Here is a 26,728-nt window from a genome sequence, read left to right as displayed (position 1 = left end):
GCCAGATCAGCAGCCAGGCTCCTTCCAGGCCCACGTCCAGCAGCTTCTCCCGTGGGGCAGGAAGGGAGGCTGATCCTTCACTCTGAGTTTGAAGAGGGAGCGGTCAGCCTTCTAAGCAGTGAGGGCCCGGGCAGTCGGGGGAACCCGGTGTGTAGCATCTTTGGGTTCCTGTTGTGTATGTTGACATGGAATTTCATCTCTGTTTTCTTTAGGAATTTTTCAAATATTGTTCTTTTTAAAAGAAGGCTTAATAAGCTTCGGTATCTAAGTTTATGAATGACATTGATCACACATGTATTTGCACTAATTGTGTTCAACGACAAGAGTTTTGCTATTGTGTAAAGCAAACTGTAAGATTCCCATGTTATTTTGTGATCCTGAACAAGATAACATGGCATTGGAAGATGAAACTCTTGGAAATAAAAAAGAACTTTAGAATACAATTGATGAGGTCAAGAAAAAGAGAAATACAAGTACAAGTTAGTTAATTCTTACTTCTTGTGCCTTCTCATCTGTCATTTTCCAAAACTAATATGCATACATATATGTATATGTAAATATCAGATTAGCGTGGTTTACTTAAGAAATAGCTGAAAATTAATCTGAGTCAATAAGGCCCCTGCTCACTGGCTTGTTTATTCCGCAGACCTCCACGGAGCCTCTGCTCTCTGGAAGGGCCTGTGTTAGTAGTGGGGACACTAGGAAAAGCAGCACACACCCACACCTAGAGTGATGGTCTAGGAGCCGCAGTCACATGAGGAACGTGGTGAGACGTCCCCTAAAAGTCCCACAGAACAAGTCAACATGGGACGAGGCGATGGGGCTCCAGGAGCGGGCCCTGGAGGGCACGTGCCCCGAGCCAGGGCAGTTTGGGCCTTTGGGAAGCGGGGATTCCTTCTGTGGGAGGTGATGGTGATGAAGCTGGGTGGTGGCAGCAGCAGGCGTGTAGAGGGCATCTTAGGGGTGAGAAGAAAATCTGAAATGGGACATGCAAATTAGAAGTTCCTCTTCTGTCGTGGATAAATCTTCTGGGGCAGGAAGAGAAGGTGCACTTTGGGCAGAGACCCTCAGAGTCCTGGTTATTCTGCCTGCGCCTAAATACGCTCAACATCTTCCAAATGGGGAGGGGTGAGTGGAGTTTGGTTTGGCTCACAATTTACTCAGCCTTGGGGTATACAGTTGAAGCAGCTTTGGTAACCACCCCCGAATTGTTGGTAGGATTTTAATGGGGAGTCTTCTTTGAAAGTGGCTGCTGGACACTTAAACTGATGGATCAGCTTTCCTAGGTGGTCAGACCCCAAAGCCTTAGATGACGAATGGTCATAGAAACCATGGCGGCAAAAACACCGAGTGAAGCTGAATTCCACACATCTCAGAATCCTCCTTGGAGGTGAAGGATGGCTCCTGTGGATATCCTAGCGGGATGTTACCAAGGAAACTAACTAGCCCTCCTCCCACAGTCTGGTGTCTGGTCCCTGCCCCACAGGAAGGTCGCGGCTGTCAGGGTGCCCGAGGGCAGCTGTGCCGGTGCTCAGGCACGTTCCGTCGTGTGGCGGCAGCTGAGACTCCCAGGCTGAGATGTGTCCTTGCATGAGGAGGAAGGGGCACATCCTCAGCCTGCTGAGACTACGGGCTTGATTGCAGAGGGAAGGGCAGGAGGTGCTCTGGAGGGAATAGGGGGAGCCCTCCCTGTTGACATTCACAAGAGCCTTGGAAAGTAAATGGGATCTTGTATTAGAAAGTACCCGTCACAGAGTAGCGACTAGAAGTAGTTGCAGATTCAAGGCACATTTGGCTTTGTCGGAAGCTCCTCCACCTAATGAACGGAATTTTTGTCAACGCAAAGTTATAGCAGCTGCTTTTTGTTGAGCACCTAGTACACAGCATTGCAGGGGAGAGACTCACTCCAAGTCCTGGCCCATATGTTGTCTTCCTCTGCTTCCTGGCAGCTGCCTGCAGGGAATCTGGGATCCTTTATGTAAACCTACAAATATTTTAAAATAAGATGGTGTTTAAATCACTGTCTTAAATACAAAGACAGAAGAAACTTTCCACTTAAATAAAAATAATACATTGGTGCGGAAAAATTGTGGATTCTGGGCAGTGCAGAAGGTGTCCTAGGGGTGGTACATCCAGAGGGACCCAGGAGGGGCCGAGATCCCTGGGAGCAGGGGGCAGGGATGCAGCCTAGGAGCCTGGAGCTGAGCTGCAAGCGAGAACCCCATGAGGACCCTGCACTCCTCTCACCACTAGCCTCCTTCCGGGGACAAGCCTTCTGTCCCCTTCCCTTCCCCACGTGGTAGGGCCTGGCCAGGTGGAGAGCAGACTCGGGGATGGGGAACTGGCACCTGAGCCTCTCGGGAGAGGAGCCCACAGTGCCCAGGTGGGAACCGCGGCTTATAGGTCAGGAGGACCCTTATCGTGTCTCCTGGGGGAAGCATTCTCACTTTGGGAACCATAGGTCCTGCCAGCCCTGTCAATAGGGCACCAGTAGCCACATGAGAGCGCTGTTGAGTACTGACACGTGGTTAGTGTGTCCCAGGGCCTGGACTTCTACCTTAAAACACCTTAAAGTTAAATGTCAATAGCTAGATGTGCCTAATGACTGGACAGCCCAGGTGTGGAACTACAGACCCTAAACTTGGGGGCCAGAAACTCCCCTCTTAAAGTACGCACACCAAATCTCACCTGCTCCAAGACCCTGTGCAGAAGCAGTAATTTGAAAGAGTCTGCGTCAGACCCACCTGCTCATCACAGATAGCCTCCTGCGGAGGAAGTGAGTGGCTGGAGCTGACCCTGGGGCATGGATACTGGTGGCAGCCACGTGGAGGCGCTCGTTGTAGCACAAGGACGCTCCCGCTGGCAAGTGCCATTTTGGAGGCCTCCCTCTACCTTATTGGCAAGGGGACTCAGCCATGCCCACCAACCTGTTGGCATCAGGACTGGGAAGCCTCAGGCCAAGCCGCTAGGTGAGCATGGACACAGCTCCACCACCAGCAGGCCAGCTGCTTTAGGACCCTCTGAGCCCCAGCCTACCAGGACCTGGCCTGCCACCAGAGCACCCAGGAGGTTGCTCCAACCACCTGTGTGGGCGAACAAGCCCCGGGACCCTCCGCCCTGCAGCCAGCTGTCCAGACCCTGCCCCATCCACCAGCAGGCCGACACCAACTTCAGCAACCCCAGGGCTCAGCAGCCAGAGACCCTGGGCCCAGGTCTGCCTACCAGCTGGCTGGCATCTCTTCCAGCACACCAGGCTCTGTAACCAGAGACCCCAGGAAACAGCTCCATCCACCAGTGGTCTGACACTAGCCCCAGGATCGGGCTGTACGCACCAGGGAGCAGGAACCAGCCCCAGGACCACTGTAGCCCTGCAGCCTGCCATGTCAGATCTAAGCCCACCCCCCAGCAGGCCAGCAGCAGACCTGGGACCCCCTAGGCCCTGGATTTCCAGACCAGCAGGCCAACACCTGCTTCAGGGCACCCTGGACCCCGCCACCAGCTATGTCACGAAAGAGCCCCAGCCAACAGCAGGCTGACACTAGATTTGAGAACCCTTGGCCCTGTAACCACCCATCCCAGAACACTGCTCCACCCACCAGTGGGCCAGCACCAGGCCTGGGACCAGCCAGGTCTCAGCAGCCAGACACCTCATGCCCCAGCCCCGGCCACCAGTGATCAGCAGCCTCTGCACAAGGCAAGGCCCGGCAACCAAGCAGACCAGGGGCCAGCCATGCCTACCAGGCTGCCCACGCCAGTCAGCCTGCCACAACAGAAGGGACCACGTGGTCCCCATAGGGGGGCAACACGAGAGCATAGAGCTCTGGTGACAAAAGGACAGTGGAGTGCTGGGATGCATAGGTCGTCTCCTTCAAGACACCACTCCTCCTAGACCAAGAAATATAACCAGCCTGCCAAATACAGAAAAGTAAAAAGAGCGAATTAGGGAAAATGGGGGTGGGGGGAGAGAGGAATATGGTCCAAATGAAGGAATAAGATAAAACCCCAGAAGAAGGACCAAGTGAAATGGAGAAAGCAATCTACACAATAAAGAGTGCAAGGTAATGATCCTAAAGATGCTGAGAGAATTTGGGAGAAGAATGGATGAACACAGTGAGACACTTAACAAAGTGTTAGAAAATATAACAAAGAACCATACAGAGCTGAAGACTACAAGAGCTGAAATGAAAAATACACTAGAAGGTACCAAGAGCATATTAGATGATGCTGAGGAACACGTCACCCAACTGGAAGGCAGAGTAGTGGAAATCACTCAAGCTGAACAGATAAAAGAAAAAAGAATTTTAAAAAATGAGGACAGTTTAAGAGACCTCTGAGACAACATCCAACACACTAACAGTTGCATTATAGGGGTCCCAGAAGGAGAAGAGAGAGAGAAAGGGTCAGAGAACATAATGGAACATGAAATAGCTGAAAATTTGCCTATCCTGGGAAAGGAAACAGACATCCAGGTCCAGGAAGCAGCCAGAGTCCCAAACAGGATCAACCCACAGAGGACCACATCCAGACCCATTGTAATTCAAATGGCCATAATTAAGGATAAAGAGGGAATATTAAAGCATCAAGGGAAAAGCAATAAGTTACTGACAAGGGAAATTCCATTAGGCCATCAGCTGCCTTCTCAGCAGAAATGCTGCAGGCCAAAGGGAGTGGCACCATATTTCAAAAATGCTGAAAGGAAAAAACCTACATCCAAGAATGCTCTACCCCGAAAGCCTATTGTGAAGGAGTGATCAAAAGTTCTGCAGAAAAGCACAACTAAAGGAGTGCAGCACCATGAAACCAGCTTTTCAAGAAATTTTAAAGGGACTTCTCGAAGCTGTAAAGAAAAGGCCGCAATTGGAAATATGAAAATTACGAGGGAAAATGTCATTGTTCAAACAAATGTACAGTAAACGTAGAGGAAGCGTGCAGGAAGGGCACATGACAGAAGTAGTAAAATCATCTGTATCCCCAAAAAGTAGATGAGGGATATGCAAAGCAAAAGGAGATATGATATCCAAACCGTTAAGCATGGGGGAGGAAGTACAAGGCAGTGTTGTGAAAAATGCATTTGAATTTAAGAAATCAGCAACTTAAAATAACCATATGTACAGAAACTATATATATATATACACACACACACACACACACACACCCCATACGTACATACACATATATAAACATACAGCATATATATATACGCTTGTGTATGTATGCATACATATATCCACACATATTTAAACATACAGTAATGTGAAATGTTAGAAGCATTCTTGTGAGGGACAAGTCCTAGAAATATTTTATCATCTCTAATTTTTGAAGCTGCACTGCAATAGGAAGCCAGAGCTATGGATCTCAAAATAAAGAAGAAATACGTAAACGGAAAAGAACTAGTATTTCGTGTTACCACATGATCAACTATCTCGCAAATTCAGAGGAAGGTGCCCATGGAATACTCAAATGAATAAGGGACTTCAGAAAAATAGAGGATGGAAGGTCACCGCCGCCAAATCAAGAGCCTTGCCGTGCAAGAGCAATAACTATTTAGAACATGTATTAGAAAATGCCTCATTTTAAAACGGCAATACATTTTAAAAGTTACCTAAGAAGACGCCTAACAAATATGTAGACAAGGTCTTTATGGAGACATTATACAAGTTTACTGGAAGACTCAGGTTCAAGGGTTCCTAAATAAAAAAGCAGCATAGCATACCCAATGATGGGAAACGGTATACGGCGACCATGTCGATCCTCCTTGTTTATAGATTTACAGAATTAGTGCTATAACTTTATCTGCCAAGATGACAGTCAGTTTTGAGCTTCTGTCTTCTGGTCCCATGATAAATCCTAGAAAACTATAGGAGGGAGAATGAAAGAAACTATATCTATCTATATGTAGATATAGAATATGTCTATATAGATATATAGATAGAATATAGGTATATAGATATAGATGGAAATAAAATGTATCTCTCACCTTGGCTCCTGAGGGGAGCCAAGGTGAGGAGCAGCGGGAGGACTGCGGGCTCCTGGGACCCAGATCACGGTTGGAAGGTGGGTTGTCCCTGCCTTCAGCCCTGGGAGGCCCTGGGGCGGGATGAGCACACGTCCGGACTTCAACATCCGGGTCCCACAGAGACTGGGGACTTGTGGTGAGGGGTGGCGCCTCAGGTGGGCAGATGAGAAGCCTAGGGCCTAGCAGGACAGAAACGGAGGACCCTGAGGGAAGACTGACGGGACCCTGGACCCCAGAACAAAGTCGGCCCTGGAAGGCCAAAGTGTGGGATGAGCTCTTGCAGCACTTCCTGACATCCGGGACTCAGAAAGGCTGGGGAGGGGGTGTAAGGGGCGGGGTCTCAGAGAGGCTGGGGAGGGGGTATAAGGGGCGGGGTCTCAGACGGGCACAGGAGAGAATCCCAGGTCCTGTGTGGAGTCAAGGTGAGAGCACTGAGGGAGGACTGAGGGAACCCTGGACCCCAGAACAGATTTGGCCCTTGGAGGACATACGGCGGGATGAGCACGTGCAGCACTTCCTGACATCCGGGTCTCAGAGACGCTGGGGAGGGGGTGTAAGGGGCAGGGACTCAGAGAGGCTGGGGAGCGGGTATAAGGGGCGGGGTCTCTGGTGGGCACGGGAGAGAATCCCAGGTCCTGCGTGCAGTCAAGGTGAGGGTCCTGAGGGAGGACTGAGGGGAAGCTAGGCCCCAGAACAGATTTGGCCCTTGGAGGACATACGGCGGGATGAGCACGTGCAGCACTTCCTGACATCCGGGTCTCAGAGACGCTGGGGAGGGGGAGTAAGGGGCGGGGTCTCAGAGAGGCTGGGGAGGGGGTATAAGGGGCGGGGTGTCTGGTGGGCACGGGAGAGCATCCCAGGTGCTGCGTGCAGTCAAGGTGAGGGCCCTGAGGGAGGACTGAGGGGAGTCTGGACCCCAGAACAGAGTTGGCCCTGGGAGGGCATAGGGCAGGATGAGCACAGGCAGCACTTCCTGACATCCGGGTCTCAGAGAGACTGGGGTCCTGGGATCAGAGGCGGGGCCTCTGCTGGGGGGAGGGGAGAATGCCAGGTGCTGCCATGAGTCAAGGTGAGGACCCTGAGGGAGGGCTGAGGGGATACTGGACCCGAGAACGTGGGTGGAGTGTGGTGTGTCTTGGAGAAATCCGTCCCTGCCCTCAGCTGTGGAAGCCCTGTGGCGTGATGAGCAGGTGGCAGCCTGTCCTGACTTCCTCATCCGGGTCCCACAGAGACTGGGCACCTGGTATGAGGGGCGGTGTCTCAGGGGGGCAGCGGGGAGAGTCACGTGAGCCCACAGTGAGCGTGAGCACCCTGAGGGAGCGCTTAGGGGACCCCACTGAAACCCGCCCCTGCTGCCAGGCCTGGGAGGCCCTGGGTGGGAAGAGCACACGAGGTGTGTCCCAACTTATGCATCCGGGACTTAGAGAGAATGGGAAGCTGGTGTGAGCAGCGGCGTCTCTGGATGAAGACGGACCAGCCCAGGACCTGCAGGGACGTTAGTTGGAGACGCTGAGGGAGGGTCGGCACTTGGACTCCAGAACCCTGGGGCCTCTCTCCACCCCTGCTGTGCCCCTGGGGCCTGGGCTTTTGGCTCCAGGTGCCGCCCCCGAAGGGCAGCCTTGCAGGTTGGACCCGGTGAGGGTCTGGGTTGAGGGATCAGGAGGCTCAGGCCCGGGGGTGTGGGGAGGGCCTGGGTCTGAGGCGCCCCAGGATGAGCCAGGGCGGGAAAGGCCCGATCCGCCCTCGTGGAGAGCTGTAGGTCCCCAGCTCCCTGAGAGCAGTGACCCCAGGGGCCCGGCTGTCCCCTGTCCCCCGCGGGAGCCCGGGCAGGGAGGCCGGGGTGACGCGCCTTCTTGCTGCCCCATGCTTGGGGGGTGCTGAGCGGCTCAGGCTTCAGGGGGAATCGGTCAGCAGGGCCAGGCTCCACGGGAATAGGGCCGAGGGTCCTGGGGCCGGACTGAGGACGCAGCCTTCCAGAACAGAGGGGGCCCTGCGTGGGGTCGGGGCAGCCTGCTGGGGAGGGGGTACCCGGCGTGGGAGGATGGCGTCGGGGCATCTAGGGAGCACATCTGCTCAGCAGCGGGAGGAGCCCCGGAGCCGCCAGGAGTCAAGGTGAAGACCCTGAGGGAGGGGTGAGGGGACCCCACCCTCACCACAAAGAGGGGGCCCACAGGAATCCCTCCTGCCAGCCCTGGAAACCCCCGTGGGGCCCGCACGCCAGCCTCCTCATCCAGACGGCTGGTCTCGGCCAGGGGGCCTTGCTCCATGGGTCTGGCCTCAGGCCCTGGCAGGGGGCATCGTGAGCACTGGGGAGACCCCTCCTCAAAGAGTACTTGGTGCCCAGCCGGCCCTGCCCCTTTTGTCAGCCGTGGGTGCCCCAGAATAGGTGGGTACATTGACTGCCCCTCACTTCCTCTTCTGGTGTCTTATGGAGGTGAGGCCTTGGCTGAAGGAGATGGGTCACAGTCAGCAGAGGGAGCTGTCCCAGGCCCTGCAGGGTGTCAAGGCGGAGACTGAGCCGACCGCCCATCGTCCCAGCACGGATGGACCCCACGGAGTTTGGTTGTCCCTTGTGAGCCCTGTTAGCCCCTGGGGACCATGGCCAGATGTGGAGGTCCTCCCTTCCTTCTTTTCAGTGCAGGGAATGTGTCTTGAGAATTTTGCCTCAGGACAGCAGACAGAGGGCCCAGGCCCTGCCAGGGGGAAGGGGAGGCCCTGCCCTGAGTGAGCACAGAGGGGGCCACGCCCCCCAGGACAGTGGGAACCTCACAGAGTCCGGCCCACCCCTCCTACCAGCACTGAGGGGCCCAGGGCTGTGCCACAATCTACACCCGAGGTGCGCCTTCCATTCCCCTTACAGGGGCTCCAGGAACCGGGAGGCGAAGGCCCAGGTCTGAGGCACGTGTCCTCAGGCCACAGAGCAGAGGAGGCCCAGGCAGCGCCAGGAGTCAAGGTGAGGTGCGTGCCCTGAGTGTGCACCCAGGGGCTCCCCCTCCCAGAACAGAGGGGACCCCACAAGGCCCAAGTCACCGCACCTCCCCACACCCCTCTCAGCCCCGGTCGGTACCTGGGGCTGTGCTGGCTGCACCCTGAGGAGCCCCCTTGCTTCCTTCTTCAGGTTGGCAGGGGACAGGCCGCCCAGGAGGAGCGCCCCTGTGAGGCCCGAGGGCACCCCTCCAGGCGAGCCCTGTAAGTGGCCTTTGTCAGAGCTGCCCAGGGTGCATTTCTCCGCCGAGGCCGCTCACACCCCCTCTCTCCCCCAGGTCCGTGGTCCGTATCTGTCACCCCTGCCCAGACTCCCGTCGGCGGCCCGACCCCAGTCATCAGGCCCCTGGTCGAGATGAGTGAGCTGCGCCAGCCTGAGGCTGACCTTCAGGACCCAGTCCAGGCCCAGGGCCCCGTGGAGGCGCAGCTGTTTGGGGCTGAGGGGGAGGAGGCCGCATTCCCCTCGCCCTCCTCCTCCTCCTCCTCTTACCCTGTCCTGTTCCAGGTCACCCTGGAGGAGGGGACTGATGCTGGGGAACCCAGTCCCCCCCAGAGCCCCTCCCCTACTGCCATGGCCGCCACTCCGTGGAGCCAATCTGAAGACGATGACTCCAGCAGCCAAGACGAGGAGGGGCCGAGCACCTGGCATGACCAGGAAAATGCGGATCCCTTGCACCTAGACCCACTACCACTGAAGGTGGCTGACCTGGTGGCGTTCCTGCTCCTCAAGTATCGCACCAAGGAGCCGACCTCCAAGGCGGAGATGCTGAATATCGTCCTCAGAGACCACTGGGACCAGTTCCCCATGGTCTTCAGCCAAGCTTGCGAGTGCATGCAGCTGGTGTTTGGCGTGGACGTGAAGGAGGTGGACCCCAGCGAGCGCACCTACGTCCTGGTCCCCACCCTGGGCCTCACCTGTGATGCAGTGCTGAGCGATGGGCAGAGCATGCCCAAGGCTGGCCTCCTGGTGTTGCTCCTGGCCATGATCCCCCTGGAGGGCGACTGTGCCCCTGAGGAGAAGGTCTGGGAAGTGCTGAGCATCATGGGGGTGTGTGCAGGGAAGCAGCACTGCATCTATGGGGAGCCCAGGGAGCTCCTCACCAAAGTGTGGGTGCAGGAGGGCTACGTGGAGTACCGGCAGGTGCCCCACAGCAACCCCGCCCGCTACGAGTTCCTGTGGGGTCCCCGGGCCCACGCGGAGACCAGCAAGTGGCAGGTCCTGGAGCATCTGCTCAGGGTCAATACCTTGGATCCCAGGTCCCTCCCATCCCTGTGTGCAGAGGCTGTGAGCGATGAGGCAGAGGGAGCCTGAGCCAGAGCAGCAGCCAGGCTCCTTCCAGGCCCACGTCCAGCAGCTTCTCCCGTGGGGCAGGAAGGGAGGCTGATCCTTCCCTCTGAGTTTGAAGAGGGAGCGGTCACCCTTCTAAGCAGTGAGGGCCCAGGCCAGTCGGGGGAACCCGGTGTGTAGCATCTTTGGGTTCCTGTTGTGTATGATGACATGGAATTTCATCTCTGTTTTCTTTAGGAATTTGTCAAATATTGTTCCATTTAAAAGAAAGCTTAATAAGATTCAGTGTCTAAGTTTGTGAATGACATTGATCACACATGTATTGTTCATGGACAAAAGTTGTCCTAGTTTGTAAAACAAATTGTAAGTCTCCCGTTTTATTTTGTGATCCTAAACAAGATAACATTTCATTGGAATAGGAATTTTCTTGGAAATCAGAAAGAACTTAAGAATAAAATTGATGGGGTCCAGAAGTACAGAAGTTGGGAATTCCTTGGCGGTCCAGTGGTTAGGACTCAGCACTTTCACGGCTGGGGTCCCTGGTTTGATCCCTGGTTGGGGAACTAAGATCCCAAAAGCCGCATGGTGCGGCCAAAAAAAAAAAAAAAAAAGAAAGAAATAGAGAAATAAAAGCAAAAGTTAATTTTAAATCTTTTAACTTCTTCTGTCATTGTATAAAACGAAAATATCTATATTTAGTTGGATTTGCATGGGCTTTTTACGAAAGTAGGAGATAACTGGTCTGAGTCAATAAGCCCCCTGCTCACTGGTTCATTTATTCAGCAGACCTCCACGGAGCCTCTGCTCTCCGGAAGGGCCTGTGTTAGTAGCGGGAAGGCTAGGAAAAGCAGGACACACCCACACCTAGGGGGATGGTCTAGGAGCCACAGTCACATGAGGAAGGTGGTGAGACGTCCCCCAAGTCCCACAGAACAAGTCAACATGGGACGAGGCGTTGGGGCTCCAGGAGCGAGCCCTGGAGTGTAAGTGCCCCGAGCCAGGGCAGTTTGGGCCTTTGGGAAGCGGGGCTTCCTTCTGTGGGAGGTGATGGTGATGAAGGTGGGTGGTGGCAGCCATCAGACATGCAGACGGTGTGTCTTGGGGGTGAGAGGAAAGTGAAATGGGACATTACTGTCAGATGTCCTTTTGGGTCATGGATAAACCCGAGAGAAGTCTCCTCTTGGGGAATGAAAGGAAGTCATCCTGGAGCCTGTCACATTGCACCTGAACTGAGTGAGGAGCTAGGTGTTTTATACCCATCATCTCCAAGGGCTTCCTTAGACTAAGAGTGAATCTCCCCTGAAGCGACACCCAGAACCCACTGGACAGGAGGTCTTCTTCCGGGTCTCAGAAAGCCAGGATCGACTCAAGGGAACTGACCAAATAGATGTTACCTTGAGTGTCATTTGGCCTGTTTTAAGCACGGTCTAGATTTTTGTGGGGATGAAATGAATGAAAATAGTGTCTTGGGAGGAAGAGAAGCTGCCGAAGACAGAAAGAGTTGGTTAAAAATTCCGGCTGGAGGGAAGCGCTGTCTTAGTTGTGCTTTCTTTCAACTTTATTGAAGTGTAATTTGCATACCATAAAATTCACCCATTTAAAGTGTACAATTCAGTGATTGTTAGTAAATTTACCAAGTCCTGCAGCCATCGTCACAGTCCAGTTTTGGAACATATCCGTCACCCAGGAAGATGACTTCTGCCCACATACAGTTCATCCGTGTCTTTCCAGCCCACTCCCGTTCAATCACTACTCTTCTTCCCATCTCTAATGATTTGGCTGTCCTGGAAATTCCATATAAAAAGAATCACAAGGCTTATTTGGTTGAGCCACACTGTACCGCAGACTTGTACCTCTTTTCTTTTCTTTTTTTTTTCTTCTGAAAGGGCATGAAGCACACCTCTTTACTTTTTTTATTTTTATTTTTTCACACACACACACACACACACACACACTGTATTTTATTTTTACAAGAGATAAATAGACTGACACCAAGCACTGTACATGGATGACCACAACAAAAGCAACAATGATTGCAATTACCAAACATGAAACACACTCATACTATGTCATAATATTGACATTCAGTCCAGTAGTCCTCCACTGTAACAGCTCCTTTACTTTGCAGTGAAAATTGATTTGTATATTCTTTGCCTCTGAGTCCTTGTGGGATTTTTTTAAAAAAATTCAAACAGAAAGTCACAAAAATTATACTCATCCGCATCAGTTCACTCAGTCCCATGTAATTAATTTTTTTTTCATCTTGATCTTTTGTTAGCACTTTTATGAGTTCATCAGTTTTTCATTAGAGTTCTGAAAATGCTTATTCATTCAGTTCAGCAGTACAGTCAGGTACCAGAAACCTGTACTTGTCAGAGTCTTTTCCATGAATTTCCTGAAGATGAAACCCTTTTATAGGAATATATTTGCAAAAGCATCAGAGTACACCCAGAACTGTCTGTAAATGACAAAAGACTTAAAAATGACCACGGTTAAAGATTTGATGAAAGTTCATAATAATGCAGTTGACAAGAAAATTAGTTATTTCTGAGATATACATTTTAAAGTAATAACTAGGATTATGACTTATAACATTATACCAGAACATATAAGATTTTTAGAAATTTCATGTAATATCTGAAACATTTATATTAACATATTTCCATACAAATAACCCAATGAAAGTTTAGTATTAGTTGTTTTGTTTGTTTTTTTATACTGCAGGTTCTTATTAGTCATCAATTTTATACACATCAGTGTATACATGTCAATCCCAATCGCCCAATTCAGCACACCACCATCCCCACCCCACCACAGTTTTCCCCCCTTGGTGTCCATATGTCTGTTCTCTACATCTGTGTCTCAACTTCTGCCCTGCAAACCGGCTCATCTGTACCATTTTTCTAGGTTCCACATACATGCGTTAATATACGATATTTGTTTTTCTCTTTCTGACTTACTTCACTCTATATGACAGTCTCTAGATCCATCCACATCTCAACAAATGACTCAATTTCGTTCCTTTTTATGGCTGAGTAATATTCCATTGTATATATGTACCACTACTTCTTTATCCATTCGTCTGTTGATGGGCATTTAGGTTGCTTCCATGACCTGGCTATTGTAAATAGTGCTGCAATGAACATTCGGGTGCATGTGTCTTTTTGAATTACGGTTTTCTCTGGGTATATGCCCAGTAGTGGGATTGCTGGGTCATATGGTAATTCTATTTTTAGTTTTTTAAGGAACCTCCATATTGTTCTCCATAGTGGCTGTATCAATTTACATTCCCACCAAGAGTGCAAGAGGGTTCCCTTTTCTCCACACCCTCTCCAGCGTTTGTTGTTTGTAGATTTTCTGATGATGCCCATTCTAACTGGTGTGAGGTGATACCTCATTGTAGTTTTGATTTGCATTTCTCTAATAATTAGTGATGTTGAGCATCTTTCCATGTGCTTCGTGGCCGTCTGTATGTCTTCTTTGGAGAAATGTCTATTTAGGTCTTCTGCCCATTTTTGGATTGGGTTGTTTGTTTCTTTAATATTGAGCTGAATGAGCTGTTTATATATTTTGGAGATTAATCCTTTGTCCGTTGATTCGTTTGCAAATATTTTCTCCCATTCTGAGGGTTGTCTTTTCGTCTTGTTTATGGTTTCCTTTGCTGTGCAAAAGCTTTGAAGTTTCATTAGGTCCCATTTGTTTATTTTTGTTTTTATTTCCATTACTCTAGGAGGTGGATCAAAAAAGATCTTGCTGTGATTTATGTCAAAGAGTGTTCTTCCTATGTTTTCCTCTAAGAGTTTTATAGTGTCCGGTCTTACATTTAGGTCTCTAATCCATTTTGAGTTTATTTTTGTGTATGGTGTTAGGGAGTATTCTAATTTCATTCTTTTACATGTAGCTGTCCAGTTTTCCCAGCACCACTTATTGAAGAGACTGTCTTTTCTCCATTGTATATCTTTGCCTCCTTTGTCATAGATTAGTTGACCATAGGTGCATGGGTTTATCTCTGGGCTTTCTATCTTGTTCCATTGATCTATGTTTCTGTTTTTGTGCCAGTACCATATTGTCTTGATCACTGTAGCTTTGTAGTATAGTCTGAAGTCAGGGAGTCTGATTCCTCCAGCTCCGTTTTTTTCCCTCAAGACTGCTTTGGCTATTCGGGGTCTTTTGTGTCTCCATACAAATTTTAAGATGATTTGTTCTAGCTCCGTAAAAAATGCCATTGGTAATTTGATAGGGATTGCATTGAATCTGTAGATTGCTTTGGGTAGTATAGTCATTTTCACAATGTTGATTCTTCCAATCCAAGAACATGGTATATCTCTCCATCTGTTGGTATCATCTTTAATTTCTTTCATCAGTGTCTTATAGTTTTCTGCACACAGGTCTTTTGTCTCCCTAGGTAGGTTTATTCCTAGGTATTTTATTCTTTTTGCTGCAATGGTAAATGGGAGTGTTTCCATAATTTCTCTTTCAGATTTTTCATCATTAGTGTATAGGAATGCAAGGGATTTCTGTGCATTAATTTTGTATCCTGCAACTTTACCATATTCATTAATTAGCTCTAGCAGTTTTCTGGTGGCAGTTTTAGGATTCTCTATGTATAGTGTCATGTCATCTGCAAACAGTGACAGTTTTACTTCTTCTTTTCCAATTTGTATTCCTTTTATTTCTTTTTCTTCTCTGATTGCTGTGGCTATGACTTCCAGAACTATATTGAATAATAGTGGTGAGAGTGGACATCCTTGTCTCGTTCCTGATCTTAGAGGAAATGCATTCAGTTTTTCACTGTTGAGAATGATGTTTGCTGTGGGTTTGTCATATATGGCCTTTATTATGTTGAGGTAGGTTCCCTCTATGCCCACTTTCTGGAGAGTTTTTATCATAAATGGGTGTTGAATTTTGTCAAAAGCTTTTTCTGCATCTACTGAGATGATCATATGGTTTTTATTCTTCAATTTGTTAATATGGTGTATCACATTGATTGATTTGCGTATATTGAAGAATCCTTGCATCCCTGGGATAAATCCCACTTGATCGTGGTGTATGATCCTTTTAATGTGTTGTTGGATTCTGTTTGCTAGTATTTTGTTGAGGATTTTTGCATCTATATTCATCAGTGATATTGGTCTGTAATTTTCTTTTTTTGTAGTGTCTTTGTCTGGTTTTGGTATCAGGGTGATGGTGGCCTCATAGAATGAGTTTGGGAGTGTTCCTTCCTCTGCAATTTTTTGGAAGAGTTTGAGAAGGATAGGTGTTAGCTCTTCTCTAAATGTTTGATAGAATTCACCTGTGAAGCCATCTGGTCCTGGACTTTGGTTTGTTGGAAGATTTTTAATCACAGTTTCAATTTCATTACTTGTGATTGGTCTGTTCATATTTTCTGCTTCTTCCTGGTTCAGTCTTGGAAGGTTATACCTTTCTAAGAATTTGTCCATTTCTTCCAGGTTGTCCATTTTATTGGCATAAAGTTGCTTGTAGTAGTCTCTTAGGATGCTTTGTATTTCTGCGGTGTCTGTTGTAACTTCTCCTTTTTCATTTCGGATTTTATTGATTTGAGTCCTCTCCCTCTTTTTCTTGATGAGTCTGGCTAATGGCTTATCAATTTTGTTTATCTTCTCAAAGAACCAGCTTTTAGTTTTATTGATCTTTGCTATTGTTTTCTTTGTTTCTTTTTTTTTTAAACCCTGCATTTCTTTTTTTATAAATTTATTTATTTATTTATTTATTTATTTTTGGCTGTGTTGGGTCTTCGATTCTGTGCGAGGGCTTTCTCTAGTTGCGGCGAGCGGGGGCCACTCTTCATCGCGGTGCGCGGGCCTCTCACCATCGCGGCCTCTCTTGTTGCGGAGCACAGGCTCCAGACGCGCAGGCTCAGCAGTTGTGGCTCACGGGCCTAGTTGCTCCGCGGCATGTGGGATCTTCCCAGACCAGGGCTCGAACCTGTGTGCCCTGCATTGGCAGGCAGACTCTCAACCCCTGCACCACCAGGGAAGCCCTCTTTGTTTCTATTTCATTTATTTCTGCTCTGATCTTTATGATTTATTTCCTTCTGCTAACTTTGGGTTTTGTTTGTTCTTTCTCTAGTTTCTTTAGGTGTAAGGTTAGATTGTTTACTTGAGATTTTTCTTGTTTCTTTAGGTAGGCTTGTATAGCTATAAACTTCCCTCTTAGAACTGCTTTTGCTGCATCCCATAGGTTTTGGGTCGTCGTGTTTTCATTGTTATTTGTCTCTAGGTATTTTTTGATTTCCTCTTTGATTTCTTCAGTGATCTCTTGGTTATTTAGTAACGTATTGTTTAGCCTCCATGTGTTTGTGCTTTTTACGTTTTTTTCCCAGTAATTCATTTCTAATCTCATAGTGTTGTGGTCAGAAAAGATGCTTGATATGATTTCAATTTTCTTAAATTTACTGAGGCTTGATTTGTGACCCAAGATGTAATCTATCCTGGAGAATGTTCCGTGCGCACTTGAGAAGAACGTGTAATCTGCTGTTTTTGGATGGAATGTCCTACAAATATCAATTAAATCTATCTGGTCTATTGTGTCATTTAAAGCTTCTGTTTCCTTATTTATTTTCATTTTGGATGATCTGTCCATTGGTGTAAGTAAGGTGTTAAAGTCCCCCACTATTATTGTGTTACTGTCAATTTCCTCTTTTATAGCTGTTAGCAGTTGCCTTATGTATTGAGGTGCTCCTATGTTGGGTGCATATATATTTATAACTGTTATATCTTCTTCTTGGATTGATCCCTTGATCATTATGTAGTGTCCTTCCTTGTCTCTTGTAACAGTCTTTATTTTAAAGTCTATTTTATCTGATATGAGTATAGCTACTCCAGCTTTCTTTTGATTTCCATTTGCATGGAATATCTTTTTCCATCCCCTCACTTTCAGTCTGTATGTGTCCCTAGGTCTAAAGTGGGTCTCTTGTAGACAGCATATATATGGGTCTTGTTTTTGTATCCATTCAGCAAGCCTGTGTCTTTTGGCTGGAGCATTTAATCCATTCACGTTTAAGGTAATTATCGATATGTATGTTCCAATGACCATTTTCTTAATTGTTTTGGGTTTGTTTTTGTAGGTCCTTTTCTTCTCTTGTGTTTCCCACTTAGAGAAGTTCCTTTAGCATTTGTTGTAGAGCTGTTTTGGTGGTGCTGAATTCTCTTAGCTTTTGCTTGTCTGTAAAGCTTTTGATTTCTCCATCAAATCTAAATGAGATCCTTGCCGGGTAGAGTAATCTTGGTTGTAGATTCTTCCCTTTCATCACTTTAAGTATATCATGCCACTCCCTTCTGGCTTGTAGAGTTTCTGCTGAGAAATCAGCTGTTAACCTTATGGGAGTTCCCTTGTATGTTATTTGTCATTTTTCCCTTGCTGCTTTCAATAATTTTTCTTTGTCTTTAATTTTTGCCACTTTGATTACTATGTGTCTCGGCGTGCTTCTCCTTGGGTTTATCCTGTATGGGACTCTCTGCGCTTCCTGGACTTGGGTGGCTATTTCCTTTCCCATGTTAGGGAAGTTTTCGACTATAATCTCTTCAAATATTTTCTCTGGTCCTTTCTCTCTCTCTTCTCCTTCTGGGACCCCTATGATGCGAATGTTGTTGCGTTTAATGTTGTCCCAGAGGTCTCTTAGGCTGTCTTCATTTCTTTTCATTCTTTTTTCTTTAGTCTGTTCCACAGCAGTGAATTCCACCATTCTGTCTTCCAGGTCACTTATCCGTTCTTCTGCCTCAGTTATTCTACTATTGATTCCTTCTAGTGTAGTTTTCATTTCAGTTATTGTATTGGTCATCTCTGTCTGTTTGTTCTTTAATTCTTCTAGGTCTTTGTTAATCATTTCTTGCATCTTCTCAATCTTTGCCTCCATTCTTATTCCGAGGTCCTGGATCATCTTCACTATCATTATTCTGAATTCTTTTTCTGGAAGGTTGCCTATCTCCACTTCATTTAGTTGTTTTTCTGGGGTTTTTTCTTGTTCCTTCATCTGGTATATAGCCCTCTGCCTTTTCATCTTGTCTATCTTTCTGTAAATGTGGTTTTTGTTCCACAGGCTGCAGGATTATAGTTTTTCTTGCTTCTGCTGTCTGCCCTCTGGTGGTTGAGGCTATCTAAGAGGCTTGATGGGAGGCTCTGGAGGTGGGTAGAGCTGACTGTTGCTGTGGCTGTCAGAGCTCCGTAAAACTTTAATCCATTTGACTGTTGATGGGTGGGGCTGGGTTCCCTCCCTGTTGGTTGTTTTGCCCGAGGCAACCCAACACTGGAGCCTACCCGGTCTCTTTGGTGGGGCTAATGGCAGACTCTGGGAGGGCTCACGCCAAGGAGTACTTCCCAGAACTTCTGCTGCCAGTGTCCTTGTCCCCACGGTGAAACAGAGCCAGCCCCCGCCTCTGCAGGAGACCCCCCAACACCAGCAGGTAGGTCTGGTTCAGTCTCCCCTGGGGTCACTGCTCCTTCCCCTGGGTCCCAATGCCCACACTACTTTGTGTGTGCCCTCCAAGAGTGGAGTCTCTGTTTCCCCCAGTCCTGTCAAAGTCCTGCAATCAAATCCCGCTAGCCTTCAGAGTCTGATTCTCTAGGAATTCCTCCTCCCGTTGCCGGACCCCCAGGTTGGGAAGCCTGACGTGGGGCTCAGAACCTTCACTCCAGTGGGTGGACTTCTGTGGATAAGTGTTCGCCAGTCTGTGAGTCACCCACCCACCAGTTATGGGATTTGATTTTACTGTGATTGCGCCCCTCCTACCGTCTCATTGTGGCTTCTCCTTTGTCTTTGGATGTGGGGTATCTTCTTTGGTGAGTTCCAGTGTCTTCCTGTCGATGATTGTCCAGCAGCCAGTTGTGATTCTGGTGCTCTCGCAAGAGGGAGTGAGAGCACGTCCTTCTACTCTGCCATCTTGCTTGGTTAATCTCTGTACCTCTTTTCTTTTTATTCCTAACCAGAATTCCATCGCAAGGATATGTGAAAACAGTTTTAATTCTCGATGAATTACAATGTATTGATATTTTTTCCTTTCATGGATTGTGCTTTGGTGTTGTATTTGATAAAATATTGTCTAAAGCCAAAGTCATGTGAAGGTTTTCTCCTATGAATTCAGTTTTGTGTATGTTCTGAGGAAGTGGTGTAATTTCACACTTTGGCAGGTGGATACCCCCTTTTTCCCAGAAATATTTGTTGAAAAGTCTATCCTTTCCCTGTGGATTTAGCATATTAGCACCTTGAAAAAACCCATGAAGCATAAATAAATGAGCTTATTTATGAACTCTCAATTCTGATACATTGATCTCTCCATCTACACTTAGAGCAAAACTATATTGTCATGGTGGCTATATCATTATTTTAGGTTTTGAAATCACGAAGGGCAAGTAAGACCTCCCCCTCCCCCCACCCCCAAGTTTTGTATCTGTTCTGAGTCTTTTGCATCGTAATATAAATTTTAGAATCGGCTTGTCAATTTCTACATAAAGGTCTGCTGGAATTTGGGTGGGGATTGTGGAGAATCTGTACATTTGGAGGGAACAGCCATCTGGCAACACTGCATCTCCTGACTCATGAATAGAGGGCATCTCTCTCTTTTAGGTGTTTTGTAAACTCCTCTCAGCCACGTTTTGTACTTTTCAGTGTAGAAGTCATGTATTTCTTTTGTTAGTCTGTTAGTCTTCTTCCTATGTATTTTCTTCCTTTTGATGCTATGGTGAATGGAATGGTTTTCTTAATTTCACTGTGGGATTATTCATTGCTAGCATATAGAAATGCAGTTGATTTTTGAAAAACATTGATCTTGTATCCTACATCCTTGCTGAACTTGTTTACTGGTTCTCATAAGTTTTTTTTTTTTTTTTTTGGTGGGTTCCCTAGAATTTTGTATATACAAGATCATATTGTCTACAAATAAAATCAGTTTCCCTGTTTCCTTTGCAACTGTGTTAACAGTAACAATTTAAATTTCACCAATTGCACTCACTCCTGCCTGATATGGGGTCACTGTCCTCTTAAAACCATGACAGGGTTGATCTGTAGAAATCCTGGAGCTGCCTCACGTGTGGTCACGACTAGTGCCCGAGTGAAATTTGTTCGTGCTCCCCTGGGTCAGACCACGGGAAGCCGTAGGAGGGCAGCACCCACAGAAGTACCTGTGGTCAGGGAATTCTGGCGTTAGGGATGTGCAGGTGGTGACTCCAGAGTCCCTATTTCTCGTAATTCCATCAAAAACCTGGAAGTTTTGAATCACTTGCCCCTTCAGTTCAGGAGGTGGCACTGAAATTTCAAAAGGAAGGTGGTCACAATTCTTATAATGAGCAGCAAAACTGACTTAGCAGCCAGAGGCTCTGACCTGCAGAGAGGTACAGAGATTGTTAATAGGACAGCTACTGCCGCTGCCAGATGTTTACTCTGCCAGCAACAGAGACAGGTGCCAAATCCTCAGTGTGGCACCATCCCTCAAGAGGAACAATGAGCCAGGTATAGCGAGTTGATTACAACAACTCACTTCCATTCTGGAAGCGGGAGAGGGTCATCTTGACTGCAATGTGTATCACACATTCTAGATGTGGGTTTGACTTTCCTTCTTACGGTGCCTCGTCTGGCGCCACTAACTGAGGGCTTAGAGAAGGCAGCATGGACTGACACAGGATATTTCACAGGACCACCCGGGACTCGTACAGCAAGCGAGGGGTTCGGAGGGCACGTGGCCAAGAGATCCAAAGCTGCTATCTCCGCCCACACCTTCCCGAGGCTGCGGGTCTTCTGGAGCAGTGGAATGGCCTCGACAAAGCACACAGGAGGTGTACGTTTGGAGATGAGAGCCCATGATGATGGGGTGTCATCCTCCAGGTTATCAGACACAATCGACATCTGTCGTCGTTGTTCTACCACTAGATGGGATACATGGTCCTTGAACCAGAGGGTAGAGTGACCCCACTTGCCGTCACTCCCACTGGCCCACACGGGAAGCTGTGCTTCCTGGCCCCCAAGTTTAGGGTCTGTAGTTCCACACCTGGGCTGTCCAGTCATTAGGCACATCTAGCTATTGACATTTAACTTTAAGGTGTTTTAAGGTAGAAGTCCAGGCCCTGGGACACACTAACCACGTGTCAGTACTCAACAGCGCTCTCATGTGGCTACTGGTGCCCTATTGACAGGGCTGGCAGGACCTATGGTTCCCAAAGTGAGAATGCTTCCCCCAGGAGACACGATAAGGGTCCTCCTGACCTATAAGCCGCGGTTCCCACCTGGGCACTGTGGGCTCCTCTCCCGAGAGGCTCAGGTGCCAGTTCCCCATCCCCGAGTCTGCTCTCCACCTGGCCAGGCCCTACCACGTGGGGAAGGGAAGGGGACAGAAGGCTTGTCCCCGGAAGGAGGCTAGTGGTGAGAGGAGTGCAGGGTCCTCATGGGGTTCTCGCTTGCAGCTCAGCTCCAGGCTCCTAGGCTGCATCCCTGCCCCCTGCTCCCAGGGATCTCGGCCCCTCCTGGGTCCCTCTGGATGTACCACCCCTAGGACACCTTCTGCACTGCCCAGAATCCACAATTTTTCCGCACCAATGTATTATTTTTATTTAAGTGGAAAGTTTCTTCTGTCTTTGTATTTAAGACAGTGATTTAAACACCATCTTATTTTAAAATATTTGTAGGTTTACATAAAGGATCCCAGATTCCCTGCAGGCAGCTGCCAGGAAGCAGAGGAAGACAACATATGGGCCAGGACTTGGAGTGAGTCTCTCCCCTGCAATGCTGTGTACTAGGTGCTCAACAAAAAGCAGCTGCTATAACTTTGCGTTGACAAAAATTCCGTTCATTAGGTGGAGGAGCTTCCGACAAAGCCAAATGTGCCTTGAATCTGCAACTACTTCTAGTCGCTACTCTGTGACGGGTACTTTCTAATACAAGATCCCATTTACTTTCCAAGGCTCTTGTGAATGTCAACAGGGAGGGCTCCCCCTATTCCCTCCAGAGCACCTCCTGCCCTTCCCTCTGCAATCAAGCCCGTAGTCTCAGCAGGCTGAGGATGTGCCCCTTCCTCCTCATGCAAGGACACATCTCAGCCTGGGAGTCTCAGCTGCCGCCACACGACGGAACGTGCCTGAGCACCGGCACAGCTGCCCTCGGGCACCCTGACAGCCGCGACCTTCCTGTGGGGCAGGGACCAGACACCAGACTGTGGGAGGAGGGCTAGTTAGTTTCCTTGGTAACATCCCGCTAGGATATCCACAGGAGCCATCCTTCACCTCCAAGGAGGATTCTGAGATGTGTGGAATTCAGCTTCACTCGGTGTTTTTGCCGCCATGGTTTCTATGACCATTCGTCATCTAAGGCTTTGGGGTCTGACCACCTAGGAAAGCTGATCCATCAGTTTAAGTGTCCAGCAGCCACTTTCAAAGAAGACTCCCCATTAAAATCCTACCAACAATTCGGGGGTGGTTACCAAAGCTGCTTCAACTGTATACCCCAAGGCTGAGTAAATTGTGAGCCAAACCAAACTCCACTCACCCCTCCCCATTTGGAAGATGTTGAGCGTATTTAGGCGCAGGCAGAATAACCAGGACTCTGAGGGTCTCTGCCCAAAGTGCACCTTCTCTTCCTGCCCCAGAAGATTTATCCACGACAGAAGAGGAACTTCTAATTTGCATGTCCCATTTCAGATTTTCTTCTCACCCCTAAGATGCCCTCTACACGCCTGCTGCTGCCACCACCCAGCTTCATCACCATCACCTCCCACAGAAGGAATCCCCGCTTCCCAAAGGCCCAAACTGCCCTGGCTCGGGGCACGTGCCCTCCAGGGCCCGCTCCTGGAGCCCCATCGCCTCGTCCCATGTTGACTTGTTCTGTGGGACTTTTAGGGGACGTCTCACCACGTTCCTCATGTGACTGCGGCTCCTAGACCATCACTCTAGGTGTGGGTGTGTGCTGCTTTTCCTAGTGTCCCCACTACTAACACAGGCCCTTCCAGAGAGCAGAGGCTCCGTGGAGGTCTGCGGAATAAACAAGCCAGTGAGCAGGGGCCTTATTGACTCAGATTAATTTTCAGCTATTTCTTAAGTAAACCACGCTAATCTGATATTTACATATACATATATGTATGCATATTAGTTTTGGAAAATGACAGATGAGAAGGCACAAGAAGTAAGAATTAACTAACTTGTACTTGTATTTCTCTTTTTCTTGACCTCATCAATTGTATTCTAAAGTTCTTTTTTATTTCCAAGAGTTTCATCTTCCAATGCCATGTTATCTTGTTCAGGATCACAAAATAACATGGGAATCTTACAGTTTGCTTTACACAATAGCAAAACTCTTGTCGTTGAACACAATTAGTGCAAATACATGTGTGATCAATGTCATTCATAAACTTAGATACCGAAGCTTATTAAGCCTTCTTTTAAAAAGAACAATATTTGAAAAATTCCTAAAGAAAACAGAGATGAAATTCCATGTCAACATACACAACAGGAACCCAAAGATGCTGCACACCGGGTTCCCCCGACAGGCCCGGGCCCTCACTGCTTAGAAGGCTGACCGCTCCCTCTTCAAACTCAGAGTGAAGGATCAGCCTCCCTTCCTGCCCCACGGGAGAAGCTGCTGGACGTGGGCCTGGAAGGAGCCTGGCTGCTGATCTGGCTCAGGCTCCCTCTTCCTCATCGCTCACAGCCTCTGCACACAGGGATGGGAAGGACCTGGGATCCCATCCACTGGCCCTGAGCAGATACTCCAGGACCTGCCACTTGCTGGCTACCGCGCGGGCCCGGGGACCCCACAGGAACTCGTAGCGGGCGGGGTCGCTGTGGGGCACCTGCCGGACTCCAGGTAGCCCTCCTGCACCCACACTTTGGTGAGCAGCTCCCTGACCTCACCATGGACGCAGTGCTGCCTGCCAGCACACAGCCCCTTGTTGCCAAGCAATCCCCAGACCTCCTCCTCAGGGGCGCGGTCACCGTCCAGGGTGATCAGGCCCAGGAGCAACACCAGGAGGCAGGCCTTGGGCATGCTCTGCCCATCGCTCAGCACTGCATCACAGGTGAGGTCCACGGTGGACACCAGAACACAGATGTGCTCGCTGGGGTCCACCTCCTTCACGTCTATGCCAAACACCACCTGCATGCACTCGCAAGCTTGGCTGAAGACCACGGGGAAGTGGTCCCGATGGTCACGGAGGACCATATTCAGCATCTCCGCCTTGGAGATCGGCTCCTTGGTGCGATACTTGAGGAGCAGGAATGCCACCAGCTCAGCCATCAGCACAGTAAGTGCTTCCTGGGGCAAGGACTTGGCATAGGCGGAGAAGGAGGGGGCGACGGGGGAGGAGGAGGACGAGGGGGATGTGGCCTCCTCCCCCGCAGCCCCGAACAGCTGCGCCTCCACCGGGCCCTGGGCCTGGACTGGGTCCTGAAGGTCAGCCTCAGGCTGGCGCAGCTCACTCATCTCGACCAGGGGCCTGATGACTGGGGTCGGGCCACCGACGGGAGTCTGGGCAGGGGTGACAGATACGGACCACGGACCTGGGGGAGAGGGGGTGTGAGCGGCCTCGGCGGAGACACGCACCCTGGGCAGCTCTGACAAAGGCCACTTACAGGGCTTGCCTGGGGGGGTGCCCTCGGGCCTCACAGGGGCGCTCCTCCTGGGCGGCCTGTCCCCTGCCAACCTGAAGAAGGAAGCGAGCTGGCTCCTCAGGGTGCAGCCAGCACAGCCCCAGGTACCGACCGGGGCTGAGAGGGGTGTGGGGAGGTGCGGTGACTTGGGCCTTGTGGGGTCCCCTCTGTTCTGGGAGGGGGAGCCCCTGGGTGCACACTCAGGGCACGAACCTCACCTTGACTCCTGGCGCTGCCTGGGCCTCCTCTGCTCTGTGGCCTGAGGACACGTGTCTCAGACCTGGGCCTTCGCCTCCCGGTTCCTGGAGCCCCTGTAAGAGGAATGGAGGGCGCACCTCTTGTGTAGACTGTGGCACAGCCCTGGGCCCCTCGGTGCTGGCAGGAGGGGTGGGCCGGACTCTGTGAGGTCCCCCCAGTTCTGAGTTCTGGGGTGGGTGGTCCCCTCGGGGCTCGCTCGTAGTGCTCACCGTTCCCCTTAAGGGCCTGGACCCTCCCCTTTGCGGGCCTGAGGGGAAACTCACAACAGGACCCCGAGTCTGAACAGAAGGCAGTGAGGGGGCCCCACATGTGGCCGCACCTGCCCAGGGCCTCCCGATGGTCCGAGGATGGGGACATGCTGGGTCCTCACCTCCTCCTCACATCCTGCCTGGCCTCCCAGCACTGACCACAGGGGCAGGTTTCTGTTCAGGCCCCTGTACCAGGGCTGGGGGTCTGCTCAGTCCTCCCTCGGGGTCCTGGGAGTCCACCCTCTGCGGACCTGAAGCCTCACCCCTCACACCAAACACCTGACCTCCCGAGGACCCTGAGCCAGAAGTCAGGAAACATCTCCTCTGCTGACCGTGCTCTGGCGCCTCCAAGACCCCCGCGGAAGGGCAAAGGATCCCTCCCTGTGTGGGGGTCTAACGTCCTCGATCCTTCCTTCCTCGCGTGCAGGCTGGACTCTGGGCAGGACCTGGGACTGTCGCGTCTGCCAGTGTGACTCCCTGCTCCGTATAACAGGTCTCCAGTCTCTCAGAGACCCGGACATCAGGAAGTCAGGACAGGCCTACTGTGCTCATCCCGCCCTATGGCCTCCCTGGGCCTCACCTGTGATGCAGTGCTGAGCGATGGGCAGAGCATGCCCAAGGCCGGCCTCCTGGTGATGCTCCTGTGCCTGATCACCCTGTACGGTGACCGCGCCCCTGAGGAGGAGGTCTGGGAAGCACTTAGCGTGATGGGGGTGTGTGCCGGGAGGCAGCATTGCATCTATGGGGAGCCCAGGGAGCTCCTCACCAAAGTGTGGGTGCAGGAGGGCTACCTGGAGTACCGGCAGGTGCCCCACTGTGACCCCGCCCGCTACGAGTTCCTGTGGGGTCCCCGGGCCCACGCGGAGACCAGCAAGTGGCAGGTCCTGGAGCATCTGCTCAGGGTCAATACCTCCTTCTCATCCCTGTGTGCAGAGGCTGTGAGCGATGAGGCAGAGGGGGCCTGAGCCAGAGCAGCAGCCAGGCTCCTTCCAGGCCCAAGTTCACTGGTAGGAAGTGAGGTTGGTCCTTCACTCTGAGTTTGAAGAGGGAGCAGTCAGCCTTCTAAGCAGTGAGGGCCCGGGCCTGTTGGGGGAACCCGGTGTGCAGCATCTTTGGGTACCTGTTGTGTATGATGACATGGAATTTCATCTCTGTTTTCTTTAGGAATTTTTCAAATGTTATTCGTTTTAATGGAAGACTAAACAAGCTTCAGTGTCTAACTTTGTGAATGACATTGATTAGAATGTGTTTATAATTACCCAGTTTAAGAACAAGAGTTTTGCTCTTTTGTAAAAGAGATTGGGAAATCTCCCATTTCATTTTGTGACCCTGAAACAGATAACATGG

The 26,728-nt window shown here is 49.8% G+C and overlaps 1 protein-coding gene and 1 pseudogene across 1 annotated transcript; one reads left to right on the top strand and one right to left on the bottom strand.

Moving 5' to 3' along the window:
* Window positions 1-9,356: 9,356 nt before the first annotated feature.
* Window positions 9,357-10,313, top strand: LOC133082464 (melanoma-associated antigen 10-like). The gene is made up of 2 exons (XM_061179062.1): window positions 9,357-9,506; window positions 9,657-10,313. Exons 1-2 carry the CDS (start codon window positions 9,357-9,359, stop codon window positions 10,311-10,313), a joined length of 807 nt encoding a protein of 268 aa, XP_061035045.1.
* A 13,595-nt stretch (window positions 10,314-23,908) lies between these two features.
* Window positions 23,909-24,708, bottom strand: LOC133082572 (melanoma-associated antigen 10-like; annotated as a pseudogene).
* Between the last annotated feature and the right edge of the window lie 2,020 nt (window positions 24,709-26,728).

Source organism: Eubalaena glacialis, chromosome X, assembly GCF_028564815.1.
Source record: "Eubalaena glacialis isolate mEubGla1 chromosome X, mEubGla1.1.hap2.+ XY, whole genome shotgun sequence".
NCBI lineage: Eukaryota > Metazoa > Chordata > Mammalia > Artiodactyla > Balaenidae > Eubalaena > Eubalaena glacialis.
The sequence above is the reverse complement of the archived record's forward strand: the minus strand, read 5'-3'. Positions and strand labels throughout refer to the sequence as shown.

Excerpts from the sequence above, each read along its gene's own strand:
- LOC133082464 (XM_061179062.1), top strand. The coding sequence starts at position 9,357 with ATGAGTGAGCTGCGCCAGCCTGAGGCTGACCTTCAGGACCCAGTCCAG. Across the intron at positions 9,507-9,656 it reads CTTACCCTGTCCTGTTCCAG|GAAAATGCGGATCCCTTGCA; the intron begins GTCACCCTGGAG and ends TGGCATGACCAG.